Source organism: Mus caroli, chromosome 11, assembly GCF_900094665.2.
Source record: "Mus caroli chromosome 11, CAROLI_EIJ_v1.1, whole genome shotgun sequence".
Taxonomy (NCBI): Eukaryota; Metazoa; Chordata; class Mammalia; order Rodentia; family Muridae; genus Mus; species Mus caroli.
Genome location: NC_034580.1, coordinates 103,616,409 through 103,631,990, shown reverse-complemented (window position 1 = coordinate 103,631,990; position 15,582 = coordinate 103,616,409). Strand labels below are relative to the sequence as shown.

The window sequence follows — 15,582 nt, the reverse complement described above, 5'->3', positions numbered from 1 at the left end:
TTAGTTTATCAGAAGCCAGAGGACTCTCCGAAAGCAGGCTGAACCTCCATAGCTTCTCACCATAGCTCTCTAGAGCCCTCCTCTAGTGACCTCCGCCAGCCGCACCTCCCACACTCGTACCAACCCATCAGAAGGCAGGTCTCCAGCAGACGGTCACCAAGACAACAAGCACTCCCTGAGGAGAAGCTACAGTATCTATTCTCATGGGGTCAGCACTGAGTGATTTTTAGCATCTGAACGCTCCTTACACCTGGCGAGAGCCTTCCCATCATAAACCTGAGGCGGGGATTTTGGAGGTGCAACGCCCTGCCCAGCTCTAGTTGGGTTCTAGTTCCAGTCAACCTTGTGGATTTACCCAAAAAGGGCCACCTGCTGAGCTGAGACAGTGACAGATGGCAGAACCTCGGGAGCTGGGCTAGGAAACACAAGGCCATCGGACAGGGGTCCCGAACCTTCCCAAGTCCCCCACTCTATCTGCATCTTGTTTGCTTCTTATGGGTCACCTATGAATCAACCTCTTTCTACCCCTGTTGAAAATGAAATGGTCCCGAGACATAACCCAATTGATAGCCTGCTTGCCGGGCATGCACAAGGCCCTGGTTCGAGCCCCAGCACCTCATGAACTGGGCATGGTGGCACATCAAAGTAATCTACTTGGGAGGTAGAGGCAGAGAGGATGAGAATTTGGAGGATTCCTTGGCTACATAGCAAGTGTGGGGCCAGCCTGGGCTACATGAGAGGCTACATGAGAGGTGAGGGGGGAACAGAATGGAAACTCTTTATTGCCTGTCTCTGAACACAGTGCAAAACAACAGCTCCAGTCCAGTCCAGTTCCTGGCCTCATGACCCTCGAGGCTGCTCTGGGTGCTGCAGAGAGCTCTTCACAACCATCTGAAAAGCACAAGGGCTCGTGAACCTCAGGGGCAGAGCTGCTCTTCTGGGCCCAGTCGCAGATAGACGACAATAGTAAAACACGTGACCTGTCAAGCTAGGCTCAGGCCTGGGAACCAGATAGAATGTTCCTGGGACCCAGGGGATGAGGTAGGATTTGTCACTAAAGAGCTTGCTTGGGAGGTGGGCTCCGTGGAAGTTCCTTCTGCTCTCCTGCAGACAGTCTCCTGAGGTCCTCACAAACACTGGTGTTCGTAGCTGCCTTGGCAGGGTGAGACGGGAAAGTTGTGCCGTCAAGAACTCTTGGGGTTCCCCTTTTGGTTCTGAACACCCTCACAGCTAATGAGCCTGTTGACCACTGCTCACACCACACATACACACACACACACACACACACACATCTTAAGTCTACTCTGTAGATCTCTCAGGCCACTATCAAGAGCTTGGCGTTCTCGAACATCGGATACCCACCACTATCCGTATCCACTCTCTCTCTCCCCCTCCTCCGGGACAGGATGGGGGGTATTTCTAGCCCCCAGATGGGAAAAAAGCCCTGAAACCTGAGTGGAAGGAATCCTCAGTGCCACGCCTAGTGACAAGCATTAATAGAAGTCTTCCTCAGGCCCATGACACGCCTGAGCAGCTGCTCTGACTGCCCAGTGTCTCTCAGCCCCAAGGCCAGCCCACTCTGGCTCAGCCAGACACACTAAACTTAGCTTCCACTCCCAGCTCCGTAGCCACTGCCACCATCTAGCTAGCTGCCTGGGAGACACTGCTGCTGCCCCCTGCCCAGAGCACCCACACCTCAACCACCGCCATGTCACAGACCAAAACAGCGAAGGTTCGTGTGACCCTCTTCTTCATCCTGGTGGGCGGGGTGCTCGCCATGGTGGCCGTGGTGACTGACCACTGGGCCGTGCTGAGTCCACACCTGGAGCACCACAATGAGACGTGCGAGGCAGCCCACTTTGGCCTCTGGAGGATCTGCACCGCTCGGGTTGCCGTGCACAACAGAGACAAGAGTTGTGAGCATGTCACACCATCAGGGGGTAAGGGTTCCATTTTTCTCTACTTCTTTCCGTTTCTTGTCCTTCCAAGACTCCAAGATAAGTTACCTGTGGGAGCAGAGTTGTTGGCAGGCTTTTCTGCAAAGGATCAAGATGGAAACAGGCTGAGGTACTGTGTATGGCCAGAGCTAAGGTAGAAAACTAGGGCATTTGTCTCCAGCTCCATCTTGTAAGGCCTATGTTCTTCATCCAGTGCAGGTTGCTGGACCAGTAAGTTAAGAGACTCCAGAAACTTCTGGTCTACCAGACCAGGGACTTCTGGCCCCAACAGCAGACACTCAGAAATATTCAGTGTTGTCTTAGGTCCGTTCTCTCCCTACACAGACAGGCTAGTAACCTGAAGATCTCAGGCTAGAGGAAACTACGGGACAGACCAGCTCCTTCCTTAGCCTCTATGACAGCAGTTCTCAGCCTGTGGGTCACAACCTCTTGGGGCTCTCATATCAGTTACCCTGCCTATCAGATATTTACATGATTCATAACAGCAGTGAGATTACAGTTATGAAGTAACAGCAAAATAAGTCTATAGTTGGGGGTCACCATAACGCAAGGAACTGTATTAAAGGGCCTTGACATTAGGGAGGCTGAGGCCATTGCTCTAGGCAAACGTATAGGCAAGATTCTTCCTACCTAGTTTGTCAGGCTGTGTAAGAAGAAAATCCCAAGTTCCTGGTTCTTAAGTACTGAGAATGTCAAGTTGGTGAAGGCAGAGCATGGACCAAGCATGGACTCCTTGGGGGTTGGGGTGGGTCAAAGCTGCCACATGGCTATAAAGCAGAAGGTAGTGTATAAATGCTTTGTTAAGCCCGTGGTCCTACTATGTTTTCTTCCCTAGTTTACATCACTCAGATTCTCCACGTCTCCTTCTATAGTGGCTGAAAGGTGTTCTTCCAATCCCTACCCATACCTTGCAGGCAGGTCCTTGCCTAAGAGCTTGGGTGTTAGTGTGATACATCATCTCTATTCTGCCAGTATAGAGCCCCTGGGATTCAGAGCAAGCGAAGTATGCATGGTAGAAAAGAACATGCCAGAGAGAAAAGAGGCCCAGGCGTGAGCCACAGCTATCCATTGCCCTCTTAAAGGACCTTTTCTTGTTTTGAGACAGGGTCTCCAACTAGCTATGCATCTAGACAGTTTATGCAATGCTGGAGGGTGGAACTCAGGCCTCAGTGGGTCACAGCATGTGTGGCCTCCATCCTGACATAGAGAACGATGCCTTCTGTCCCCCTGCCTAACGCTTGTGGGTCAAGCACTCAGTCCTGATTCTTAAAGACCCAGCAGTCTGCATGTGGAGTGCAGAGCAGGCCCTCCCATCCGTCTCCTTCCTCCTCTTTCTTAGTTCTTGCTTCAGGACACCCAGGCGTCACTCATCACTGCTGGGGATCCAGAGATTTGTAAGCAGTCTTGGAAACACAGAGTCTCAGCATGGAGGGCATTGAGTGGTGTGAGCATGTGCTTGAAGGATATCATATAACCTGATGCCCACAGCCCTTGGCCACTCTACACACTCGTAAACAGATGCATCATCCAGCCAACTCCCTGGGCAGGGCAGAACAGGGCGAGGCAGCTTCTCTGGGATCGTGCGTGAGAAGGGACATTACAGTTCTGTCCACCTGTCCTTTGAGCCATGTGCCTTTTAAAGTCAGAGCAGATGAGGCATGTCTACACAGAGAGAGACAGGCTGGCGAGAACACCGATCTCAGGGGACCAACAGGCAAGGCTTGCCCTTGAGCCTAAGCAGAGTCTGTTTGTCTGCCTTCTTGCCCTCACCAGCTGTGAATCACACTGCCCACACTTGTGACACTCACCCTCTCCTTCCCCAGTTGTCTTCCAAAGCCAACGGGCATCAATTTCCTTCCATATCTACCTTTTCTGTGTTCCCTGGGACCTGTCTTTTCTGTAAGAGGGCTCATACAGTGTGCTATTATTTACTAACAATTGTAGTCACAGCATGTCCGCATAGGGCTCTGTGCTATGAGGGCTTTGTGTATATTAACTTTGGGTAATACCAAAAAAAAAAAAAAAGATGAGGGAGAAATTACCCACCCCCCGCGCCACCCCCTCCACCACCCCTCCTCCCACTGAATCTTCTCCCTCATCGACATCGATGAGAATTCAGGGAGAAAGAAACAGATTCTTTATTTTCAGAATTCTGGAAATTAATCAAAATCTTAGAACAACCTGGCAAGTGCTTATTCAAGAAAAGCAGGCAAGTTGGGAGAAAGTCAAATTTAAGGTGCTTTAATTTCCTCCGTGAAAACTACTATTATCTTAGTAAAACAAGACAAAGCCAAGAGCAGTCTGGCAGACACTAGAGGAAACAGAACAGGTTGCAAAGTCCCTCTCCAAAACACTGCCATTAGGCAGATTTTTTTTTCATCTTGCAAAAGTCCTCAACTACAAAGCTGTGACTGGGAGATCAATAGGTTCCATACATGTTAGAACACCTCTGTCAACTGATGGCCAAGTTACTAGAGCAGAGGTTTCATGCTCAAGAATATAGACATCTCGAAATTAGCTCCAACACAGCAACAGAAACAAGCATCAAGAAGGAGAAGCAGACTTCCCGAGCTGCCATGTTGTGTGTATGTTTAACAAATACAAGCCATTAAGAAGGGCATGGCAGTATCCATCTTTGATCCCAGCACTGGTGAGGTAGAGGCAGGTGGATATTTGTGTCTTTGAGGCCAGCCTGGACTACATAGGGAATTTCAGGACAGTCAAGGCTACATGGTGAGACCCTCCCTTGAAAGCAAGCAAACAAAAACAAAACAGAAAACAAGCCATGTGAAGACCTAAGATGAATTGGGTGGTGCATGAAGAGAAGAGCCAGAAACTAGAGTGAACTTGAACGAGCCTTTAGGATGTCTAGATGCGGACAGAGACTTTTTTACATTTGTTTATCTGGGTGTTCATTTGTTTCTGGAGGAATGTCAGCGGATGACGTGAGTCAGTTATCTCCTTCCACCGTGTGGGTTCTGGAAGCCCACACTCAAGTCAGGTGGCCAGCACTTGATCTACTGAGCCACCTCACTAGCCCTAGCTAAACGGACACTTTAAATCAGCCAGAAACCGTATCTCGAGAATAAACAAGGGGGCAGCTGCCTCATAAAATAGATACCAATCAAGAGAAAGAAAATAATCTTAAAGCATCAAATAGAATTGTAAAAAGCAATAATTAAAGTGGAAAGTTCAGCAGAGGGATTCAGTTCAGAACTGAGCAGACAAATGGAAAGTCTATGACCTTTAAAAAATGTCCACTAAGGTTCCGCAGGGAAAGGGGCAATGTCTCAGACATGTGTGAGACACCATCATATATATCATGGGAGTCTCCAGAAGAAGAGAAAGAGGAGAGGGATAATAGCTAAACGCATCTCAGACTGGATGAAAAGCATGAACCTACAAATGAATTCTGGGTAGTGTAAATTTAAATAAATCCATACCTCCATACATCACATCCAAATTGGTTAAAGACGCAGAAAATGCTCAAAGCAGAAAGCATGCACAATTCTGGTGACTTATTTGTCAACTTGGTGCAATTTAGAATTGCCAGAATGTTTCAGTGAGGAGCTATCTATGTTGGTCTCTGGTGTGCTTATGAAAGATACATTACTTTGTGGCTCTCAGCTCTTGGCTTTGGATGTGACCTGCTGTTTCAAATTCCTGCTCCTTCAACTTTCCTGCTATGAACCTGCAATTATTACAGCAACAGGAAATGAAACTAAGATTAGCAACTGTCCTGGGTTGCTTCTCTGTTGCTAGGATAAAACACTGGCTAGAAACAACTTGGGGAGGAAAGGGTTTCTTTCAGCTTACTGGTCACAGTCCACTAAGGAGGGAAGCCAGGGCAGGAACTCAAGACAGCAACACAGAAGCAAGAACTGAACGGAGGCCACAGAGGAGTAGAACACTGCTTGCTAGCTTGCTTTGCATAGCTTACCCAGCTTGCTTCCTTATACAACATAGGACTACATGCCCAGGGGTGGTACCACCCCACAGTGGATGGGCCCTGCAATATCCACCACTAATCAAGAAGACGTTCCTGAGGCCAGAGAGATGGTTCAGTGGTTAAGAGCACATACTGCTCTAGCAGAGGACCCAAGTTTGGTTGCCAGCATTCAGCTGGTGGCTCACAACTGTCTGTAGCTATGCTGTCAGAGGATCTGATGCCCTCTCCTGACCTCTTCTGGCATTGAATGTGCATGCTGTGCATATATGCACTCATGTACATATACATTATGAAATGCATATTTTAAATGAAGCTGCCCCCACATACATATGAATAGGCCATTCTGATGGAGGCAATTTCTCAATCGAAATTCCCTTTCCAGGTGACCCTAATTTGTGTCAAGTTGACAAAAACCAACCAGCACAGTCACTTATCACAGACATGAGATTCTTGATAAGATAATCCATGGAAGCCTGGCGGTAACAGGAGTCCACACATATGCAGCTGCTTACCACATATCAGTATTTGGGTCAGTGATGGACCACATGTAATAAAAGAATCGCCTCATGGTATTATGCCACCTAGTGATGTCATAGTTATCCCAGTTTGTGTATGCACGCGACATAATGTTTACACAATGACAAAATTGCCTAACGGGGCATTGCTCAGAACTATCCACACTGCTAAGCAATACACAACCATACCAACTCATCCAATCTCACAGAAAGCTGCAGGAGACATATATATAATACATCATCATCCCAGGTCACAGATGAAGGCGGTGACGTTATCCCACGTCACAGACGATGGACGCGATGCTAAGAAAATGTGAATAATTTAACTGAGGTTAGGTAGTTAGAGAACAGGAATCTGATCCTAAGCATTTGTTTGTCTGCTGACTTGCTTCCCATGGCTTCCTCAGCTTGCTTTCTCGTACTACCCAGGACCACATGCCCAGGGGTGGTACCACCCTCAGTAGTCTGGGCCCTGCAACGTCCACCATTGATCAAGAACTTTTCCCTGAGGCTGGAGAGATGACTCAGTTACTGCATCATACAGACCACCAAAGAACACTGAAGGCAAGCATGGCCTTGCCCTGGGCTAACTACCTAACAAAGAGAGGCTCAATACACATGTCTTAACTCCTGAGGCTCCTTGTTCTCCAGAGCTTCCCGTAACTTCTGATGCATTATGTCCCTAAAGTGTGGTAACTCAAGGGGCCACAAGGAGCCCCACATAGGACATGACATAGACTGAGGCAGCCAGACCAAGAGCTCATACAAGGTGGTTTCACTAGAACCCGCTCCACCATTCTCGCTGGATGGAAAGCAGCTGCCTCGTGTAAATCTTCCACTGTCCACCAAGAGCCATAGAAGGACCTCTCTGTCCAAGATCAACACCTAAGCTCAGTTCCAAGGTCCCCTGAGTGGGAGGAGGGGCTTCCCCAGTTTATAGGGGAGACTGTATGTCAGCCAGTAAACCCCAGGAGAAGCATTCTGGCTGCCCTTGTTTCTTTCAGGTTCTGCCTCTCTAGGGCAACCCCAGCATCCCATTTCTCTACACCCACATCTCTCCTCAGTGCAAGGATTGTGGGTGTAAGAACATGATGTCACTGAGCCTGGGAATCTCTAGGGCTCCCTCTTCTACCCACATGAACTCATGCTGAGGCACCCTTTCCGACCCACGTGATCTCATGTTGAAGGCTGGAGCTTTAACTACAATCCCCCCCCCCAGAAGAACAACACTATGAGGCTCTGCCGAAGGCCTTGGAATACCCCCAGCTTAGGAATCTTAGGAATTCTTCAGCAGTGGTTAAGAGAGCACACGGCATCTTTATAAGCTTACCAAAAGCATATATGAGCATCCTATGTGAGACTTTCTCCCCAGCTCTAACCCAATAGTTCCTGAAGGGTTATACATATCAAGTTGTGTTCCATATATTAACTCTGCACTACCGGGTACCTGCTACCCTGGGGAACTTCTCAGTAGTAACTCAGAGATATCCTGTCACCTCAGCTTCACCTTGGAATTCCATATGCCTGCTACTCTGGTTCTCTGAGAATGCCACCCAGGATTCTGCACAGCTGGTGACTGAGCCATACTGTGGGGTTAGTCAGCCATTCCCCCTGCCCCAGTCTCTAGGAAAGTCTGAACTGGGCTCACTGTTTTTGTTTTGTTTCCTTTTGAGACAGGGGTTCACTATGTAATCCTGGCTGGCCTGGAACTCACAGAGATCTGCCTGCCTCTGCCTCCCATGTGCCAGGATAAAAGTGCGCACCGCCACATGTGGCTGTGTATAAGGAGTAGCTCCGTTCACATTCCTACATCACTGCATCTTGTAGAAAGAACCTTGGAATCATTATAAGCCAGTTTCAGTGACAAAAGAGATGGCTGACAGTAACCTCGAAGACTCTAATTACAGTCCTTGATCTGTTTGGCACGGGGACCTCTGCTTACTTGCTCTAAAGCACTGTTGGCGTCAGTACCGTGGAGGAACAGAGGGCACCAGAGCAGACTGAGAGCCCCCAAATCTATGCAAGGGTGTTATACCTAGTATTGGAGACAAGAAATGGCATCAGAGAGGCACAAGCAGGAGGGTTCAACATCTGCAAGCATGCACAAGATCACCTCAAGCCTCACCTCTCCAACTTTACCTGTGACAAAGTGGCCCACTCAGGGCCTGCTTCAGATGAGGGGTGTGTGTGGGGGGGGGGTGTGTAGGTGTATAGGTGTGTAGGTGTGTGTAGGTATGCTCACACATATGTGCAGATTTACATGAAAGACAAACATCTACCTGAAGTGCCTCAGTTATTCCTCACCTCAGTGTTTGAGGCAGGGTCTCCCACAGAGCCTGGAGCCCACTGATTTGGTTAGGCTGGCTGACCACATCCCCAGGGACCTGCTTGTCTCTGTTGTGCCAGCCTGAGATCACAAGTGCAGGCCACCACTATCCCACCTCCCGGAGGTTCTGAGAATTTGCGGGTCCTCAGACTTGCATGGGAAGTTCTTCATTGACTGAGCCATCTGCTTTAGACTTTCCTTGATGCTCAGTTGCCCCAAATACTACCATCCTTCAAAAGGATAAATATGGAGAAAACTAAGTCACATGAAATATGCCCACCAGGTGAGACCCTCTGCCCTCTGCTAAAGATGCTAGCTTAGTTGGTCTGATGTGACTGCTCGATCTTTGGGACCAATGGGAATTGTGAAAGGGCTCGTGGTCTCTGTCAGGCAGACACGGACTGGGAGGGGATATAGTTCTCACAGGTTGAAAGCCAAGAATATGGGGGCCTTCTTCCTGTGACAAACCCAAGAGAGAAAGCAGGTCAGCCTGCCTATCCTCTGGACCAGAGCTGAGCATACTGGAGAGAAACTGAGGCCTCCAGCATTCCTAACACACCTTATCATCACCCACAGTTGAAGCTGTTTACTAAAGAAAGAGACATTATATGTGCTACCCAAGGGAAAGTGCCCCCCAGGGCCACCTGCCTGATCCCCATAGGAATACAACCTACTCCATTGCACCCAGGCGCAGACATCTCTGCCCTGATATCCAGAATGCGTCTGTATACTGTTGTCAGCCCTGAGTGAAGCCTGGCATTTATCTGGCGGTGGCTGTGTCCCCAACATGCTACACAGGTGTCACCTCTGCAGCCCACAAGGGTCAACTATCTGGGGTCACCAGAGTCTCAAGGCTACCTGAACCCCACAGCCCTCCCTCTGAAAGCTCTTAACTCATAGGGAGTGAGTAGCTGGGCGAGCGGCTGACCGTGAAATACACTTGAGTCCAGTCAATTCTTCTTGGAGGGTTTTTCAATGGCAACTGAAATTGGCCCTTAAAGAACGAGACAGAAATGTTCCTTTGTCCGGAGGGAGACCCCGGGGAGACGTGTCACAGAGCGTGAGCCGTTCTGAGGCATTGATTCAAGAGGATCTACAGCAATGGGTTCTCATAAATATAAGAGGGTTACATTGTGCTTTAAAATAGCCGTGGACGCTGAAAGAAAGGAGCAGTGTTAAGTCTGACATCACAACCGCTCGCCAGACACCCCAGGTAACTTGGCTCAAAGGAAAAGCTATTTAAATATAGACGCTTGGGAAAAGGCAGCTGGCTGCCGGGAACAGTCACTGCTGCTAGGCCAGATCCCATCTCCAGGCAACTGCGTCCTCCACCCTAGGAGAAGCGGCAATTGAACTTTGGAGGCGTGGGAAGGAACAGGATTAAGGAGCAGTGACATGATACGGTCAGATAGAAGGAACCTTCATCCTGTTCAAACACATAATGGTGGCAGCCCCGGGCACATATCTAAAAGAAACAGGGCACCACCAGTCCTTTTGGAATGAACATTCAGCTGACACTCAATGCCATTGAAACTAAGTCTTTTATACTAAGTGAAACAGAAACACAGGAAAGACACCAAGGCAGAACCTCACATAAATAAAAAGCAACCTAATTTAGTTTTCTTAGGAAGCAGAAAATAGGGTGCAAGGTATAGTTCACTTGGGAGAGCGTGTACAGAGCCTGAGGCTCCATCCCCAGACCATCTAAGTCAGAAGCAATGGCAAGAACTTATAGTCCCAGTACTTGGGTGGTAGAGGTAGGTGAATCAGAATTCCAAGATTATCATTGGCTATGGTTGGATATACAGTGAATTCAAGGCCATCCTGGGCTACGTGGGACCCTGTCTCCAAAATACAAACAAACAAACAAATAAACAAAAAACAAAAACAAAAAACAAACAGGGAGAACGAGAGAGAGAGAATTAAAAATAACCCATTCTTCTAGTTCTTAATTCAGTAATTCATGGATAAAGAATATTGAATGTCTTCCACAAGGATTACAACTATACTTTGGTGTCATATCTAGTTGTAAAAGAGACTAAGGGCAGGGCAGGGCAGGGGTAGCGCACGCCTTTAATCCTAGCACCCAGGAGGCAGAGGCAGGTGGTTCTCTGAGTTTGAGGCCAGTCTGGTCTTCAGACTGACTTTCAGAACATCCAGGGCTACACAGAGAAACCCTGTCTCAAAAAAGGAGAGAGAGAGAGAGGCACTAAAGAAAGGAAAAGCTGGAAGTGGAATTAGGTATAAGGTCATCAAGGTTATATTTCCTCTCGGCCCCTCTCCTGCTGCCCCGTAACACCCAGGTCTCAAGTCTAACTATCCACAGGTCATCTATAGTTGCCATGACAATGCTCAGTGGCCAAGAAGCTTGCTGGGGAAGATTTTGTCTGAGGCCCATGTGATTCAGGTGCCGAGGGGCTGAAGCAGCAGCAAACAGAAGAGCCCTTTGTGGGGCAAAGTTGGGTTGCCAACCTGGATAAGCATCAATCTTCTAGAAACTGTTTCTCTCTCTCTCTCTCTCTCTCTCTCTCTCTCTCTCTCTCTCTCTCTCTCTCTCTCTCTCTCTCTCTCGTGTGTGTGTGTGTGTGTGTGTGTGTGTGTGTGTGTATGTACACGTGTGATGTTCATATGGACCTGTGTAGATATGCATATGGAGACCAGAAGCTCACATCCGGTATCTTCCTCCATTGCTCTCTGCTTTGTTTTCTGAGACTGGGTCTCTCACTGACCTGGAGCCTGGCAACTGGCCAGTCTGCTGGTCCATGAGTTCTAGGACTCTACCTCCCTGCCAGTGCCAGGACTACAGACACCCGTCACTGACCCCAGCTTTTTACACAGTTGCAGGGAACCCCCATGCTCTGTAGCAAACACTTCAACAGCAGAGCCATCTCCCTAGGCCCTGGAAATCTTTTGAAAAATGCTGTTCCCTGGGTCCCACTGTGAATGGACCTGGGTTCCAGGTCTGGTTTGATCAAGGTCTTTCCTCATCACTGTTAATATTTCGTACTGGATAACTCTGCTGTGGCTTGTGGCTTGTGAGCTGAGGGCTTTTGGTACAATCCTTGGCCTCTAGACATTGCCTGGGAGATGGATGCATGTGCAGAGATCACTGGTTAATTGCTAAGCATGCATGCCCCCTACTTTGGGAACAACATGAGCCCGGGTCTCAGTTACCCTAACTGCCTAATGGGCTCAGGGTTTGCACACCGTCTGCCCTGAGATTCCATCACCCTTTACTCCCTGAGGCCATCTCAGCCTCTTTTTCGAGGCTTTCCTTATCTGCTGAAATGCTGTGCTAAAAGTCAGGGAACTGTTTGGCCCAGATTCAGAATGTGGGCGGAAACAGGTAGCCAGAGCCAGAGGGCCCCTCTGTGCCCTGTGGCGAAACACCTGCCCTTTCTACCGGCTCACAGACTGTCTGTTCCTTTACAGAAAAGAACTGCTCCTACTTCAGGCACTTCAACCCAGGAGAGAGCTCGGAAATCTTTGAATTCACCACTCAGAAGGGTGAGGCCCTTGGAAGCAGGGGCGGTGGGAAGCAATTTCTGTCACAGGCTGCTGAGCCGCTGGGAGTCACTTGGCAGAAACCTGCTGACTCCTGCTCAGGATGAGAAGTAGCTGAAGGCTGTGCCCTGTCACATCCCTACACACAAGGGGCGGTTCCCGGCCCAGGTTGCAGAACACATTTGTTGGTGTTAGGGACGGTGGGTGAAGAAGACCTGCCAGAAGGCTGCAAGTTGCAGCTGGAACGTATTCCAGCAGAGTCCAGGGCAGGGAGCTTTGAAGGGTTCCAGGACCTACAGTGCTGGAGCAGGATTCTGGGGTGGATGAATGGATGGGTGAGAGCCTCTGTGGGGACGTGGGAGTCCTGGCCACACTTAACTAATAGCTCCCTGAGTTGAGGAAACATGATAATCCCATCCTTCATCCATAGAACTCTGAGACCTCATTAGCAGGTACAGCCTGGCCTCTGGGGGAATGAGCCGCCCCACAGCGTGTAAGAGCTGACTCAGACACACTCATGCATGTGCTACAGACCCTCACGTCCGCACATGCACACAAGGACGGGTCCTCATGCACAAAGCAGGAAACACACATACTTGTATGCACGCATACACATGCCAACAGAACCTCACACATGGGGCACACATACACACTAAGAGTCTTAATGCAGGGAACACTCATGCATGCATGCATACACCAGCAGACCCTCACACATGGAGAATGTATACACACTGAAAGCCTAATAAAGGGAACACTTATACACACATACACACACACACACACCACGCATACACACACAGAGATCTTCATATATGAGGTACATACAAGTGTGCCCACATATACTGACAGATTCTCTCTCTCTCTCTCTCTCTCTCTCTCTCTCTCTCTCTCTCTCTCTCTCTCTTTCACACACACACACACACTCATACAAATTCTCACATGCAGACACAGAGGCACATACTCTGATGGATTCTTAGGCAGCCCACACACATCCACACCCACACACTGTCAATCTTCCAGAGTCCCCTTGTCAATCTGAGACAGACCACCTACAGCTCAGTACCTCCTCTGCCTGTCACTCAGGAGGCCTTTGGCTCTAAGAACATCTCCAGCCACGTGGTGTCCCACCTCCTCCTGAGGCCCTTTTTTCAGAGAACCCTACACTTTAATGCCTAGGGAAGATACGGATGAGTTCATCGATAGCACCTGGCCCCACTCTGCCCTAGAATGTAGACTTTGAGCGAGTAAGCCTCGCTCGCTCAGGTGTAAAATGGGAATCCTGGATGCCCAGAACCTCGAACCTCCTCACTGAGAACGCTGACAGTAGGAAGTGCCTGGAGAGGCTCTCGCTCTGAGGCTCCCTCTCTTTTGCAGAGTACAGCATCTCAGCAGCAGCCATTGCCATCTTCAGCCTCGGCTTCATCATTGTGGGTTCCATCTGCGCATTTCTGTCCTTCGGGAATAAGCGTGATTACCTGCTGAGGCCAGCATCCATGTTTTATGCCTTCGCAGGTAGCGTGGGGTCCGGCAGTGTCTGAGTGGGAAGAGGACTCAGGTTCCACACAGGAACAAATTCAGTCAGAACCCCGGTGACCCCAGGAAGGCTGGGAGGGAGAAAGCTTGCTTTGTTCATTTTTCCCCCAGTGACACTTCCCTTGGGAAGGACACTGACCAACCCTTCCCAGTGATTAACAAGAGAAGGAAGGAGATGTGGCGGGTCTCTGACTAACCTCCTGCAGGAGGTGGGAACTGCACATTGGGAAGTGGTAGGCGTGGATCACTTTTGTAGATTCCTGCTTAGAACAGTCTAGAGGCAGTTCCCTCTCAGGGCCAGATCAGAGGCAGGGAACAGAGGTTGGGGGAGGACTGAGGTGGCAGCAGGAGCACCAGCAGTCACTGGATCTCTTGGCTTTGTCCCCAGGGCTTTGCCTCATCGTCTCTGTGGAGGTCATGAGGCAGTCGGTGAAGCGTATGATTGACAGCGAGGACACGGTCTGGATAGAGTACTACTATTCGTGGTCTTTCGCCTGTGCATGTGCCGCGTTCATCTTGCTCTTCCTCGGTGGGCTGTTCCTCCTGCTCTTCTCCCTGCCTCGGATGCCCCAGAACCCCTGGGAATCCTGCATGGACGCTGAGCCAGAGCACTAGATCAAACCAGAGTCTTTCGAGATGAGGAAGGAGTTTCACCTCTGCCCTGACCTCTTGTCTATCATGTGTCTCTCCCTCTGAGCTCCTCTACAAACAGTGCACATGGACACAAACGCAGACCTGCCCAGGGTCAGAGGAAGCAGGCCAGCAGGCCGGCAGGTATATGAAAGGGCCCTCCTCTGGGCTTGCCCACCATGCCTGATCTGGTCTGGTCATCTTTAGAAAGCTTCCAGGAACAGCCTGTTCTCATTCTGCGGTTCTGAGCATCACGGGTGTCCTAAGTCAGCTCCTCCCCCACTCTTCTCCGCCATGATACGAACCCCTCCTCTGTGATCTGAACATCCCTCCTTGGCTTCCAGGATTCCCAAGAAACATTTTTGACTGGATAGGATCTGTGGTTTGAAATAAAAGATCTAGGAAAAGTTTTCTTTCTTTTCCATATGCCTTGCACAGCAATTGCTGTATTCCTGGCCATAAACTGCCCAGCACCCTAAACCCTGGAGAAAGAAAGGAAGGTGTGTCCTCTGGGGTAGTGGTTTTCAACCTGTGCATTGTGACCCCTTTCACAGGGTTTGCATATCAGAGAGTTACATTATAATTCATAACAGTAGCAAAATTACAGTTATGAAGTAGCAATGAAAGTAGTGTTATGACTGGGGGGGGGGGTCACCACAATGTGAGGAACTGTATTAAAGGGTCACAGCATTAGGAAGGTTGAGAACCCAGTGGTTCTGGGTATTGAAGACTTTTAGAGAAGAGGCAGGGTTAGCTTAGAGGTTCTGAATTCCAACTTGAATGTCTGAGCCCTGGAATTGTTTGGAATGAAACTAGAAACCTTGTGGCTTGGGCAAGGGTGTTAAAAATAGGAGGGGTTATTTCTAGAGTCACCCAGCCCCTCTCAGCTCTGAAGCCCCATGGTCTCCGCCCAGATTCTGGTGCCAGATTCTTGTTGAGTAGAAGAGGTGGAGGGGAGAGGAGGAGAGGGAAGAGGGGGAGGGAGAGGGAGAGGGAGAAGAAGGGGAGGAGGAAGGGAGAGGGGGAGGAGGAGGGGAATAAGGAGGGGGAGGAAGAGAAAGAGGAGGAGGAGGAGAAGGAGAAAGAGAAGGAGAAGAAGGAGAAGGAGAAGGAGAAGGAGAAGGAGAAGGAGAAGGAGAAGGAGAAGGAGAAGGAGAAGGAGAAGGA

General features: G+C 49.4%; 1 protein-coding gene across 1 annotated transcript; it reads left to right on the top strand.

Moving 5' to 3' along the window:
- The first annotated feature begins 1,577 nt into the window (after window positions 1-1,577).
- On the top strand, window positions 1,578-14,825 carry Cacng1 (calcium voltage-gated channel auxiliary subunit gamma 1). The gene is made up of 4 exons (XM_021178448.1): window positions 1,578-1,940; window positions 12,181-12,255; window positions 13,627-13,764; window positions 14,174-14,825. Exons 1-4 carry the CDS (start codon window positions 1,709-1,711, stop codon window positions 14,398-14,400), a joined length of 672 nt encoding a protein of 223 aa, XP_021034107.1. The 5' UTR covers window positions 1,578-1,708; the 3' UTR covers window positions 14,401-14,825.
- The last annotated feature ends 757 nt before the right edge of the window (window positions 14,826-15,582 follow it).

Bases quoted from the DNA above. Each gene is read 5' to 3' on its own strand.
- Cacng1 (XM_021178448.1), top strand. From the start codon at position 1,709: ATGTCACAGACCAAAACAGCGAAGGTTCGTGTGACCCTCTTCTTCATC. The intron at 1,941-12,180 runs GTAAGGGTTCCA...GTTCCTTTACAG, and splicing joins GCATGTCACACCATCAGGGG to AAAAGAACTGCTCCTACTTC. The intron at 12,256-13,626 runs GTGAGGCCCTTG...TCTCTTTTGCAG, and splicing joins TGAATTCACCACTCAGAAGG to AGTACAGCATCTCAGCAGCA.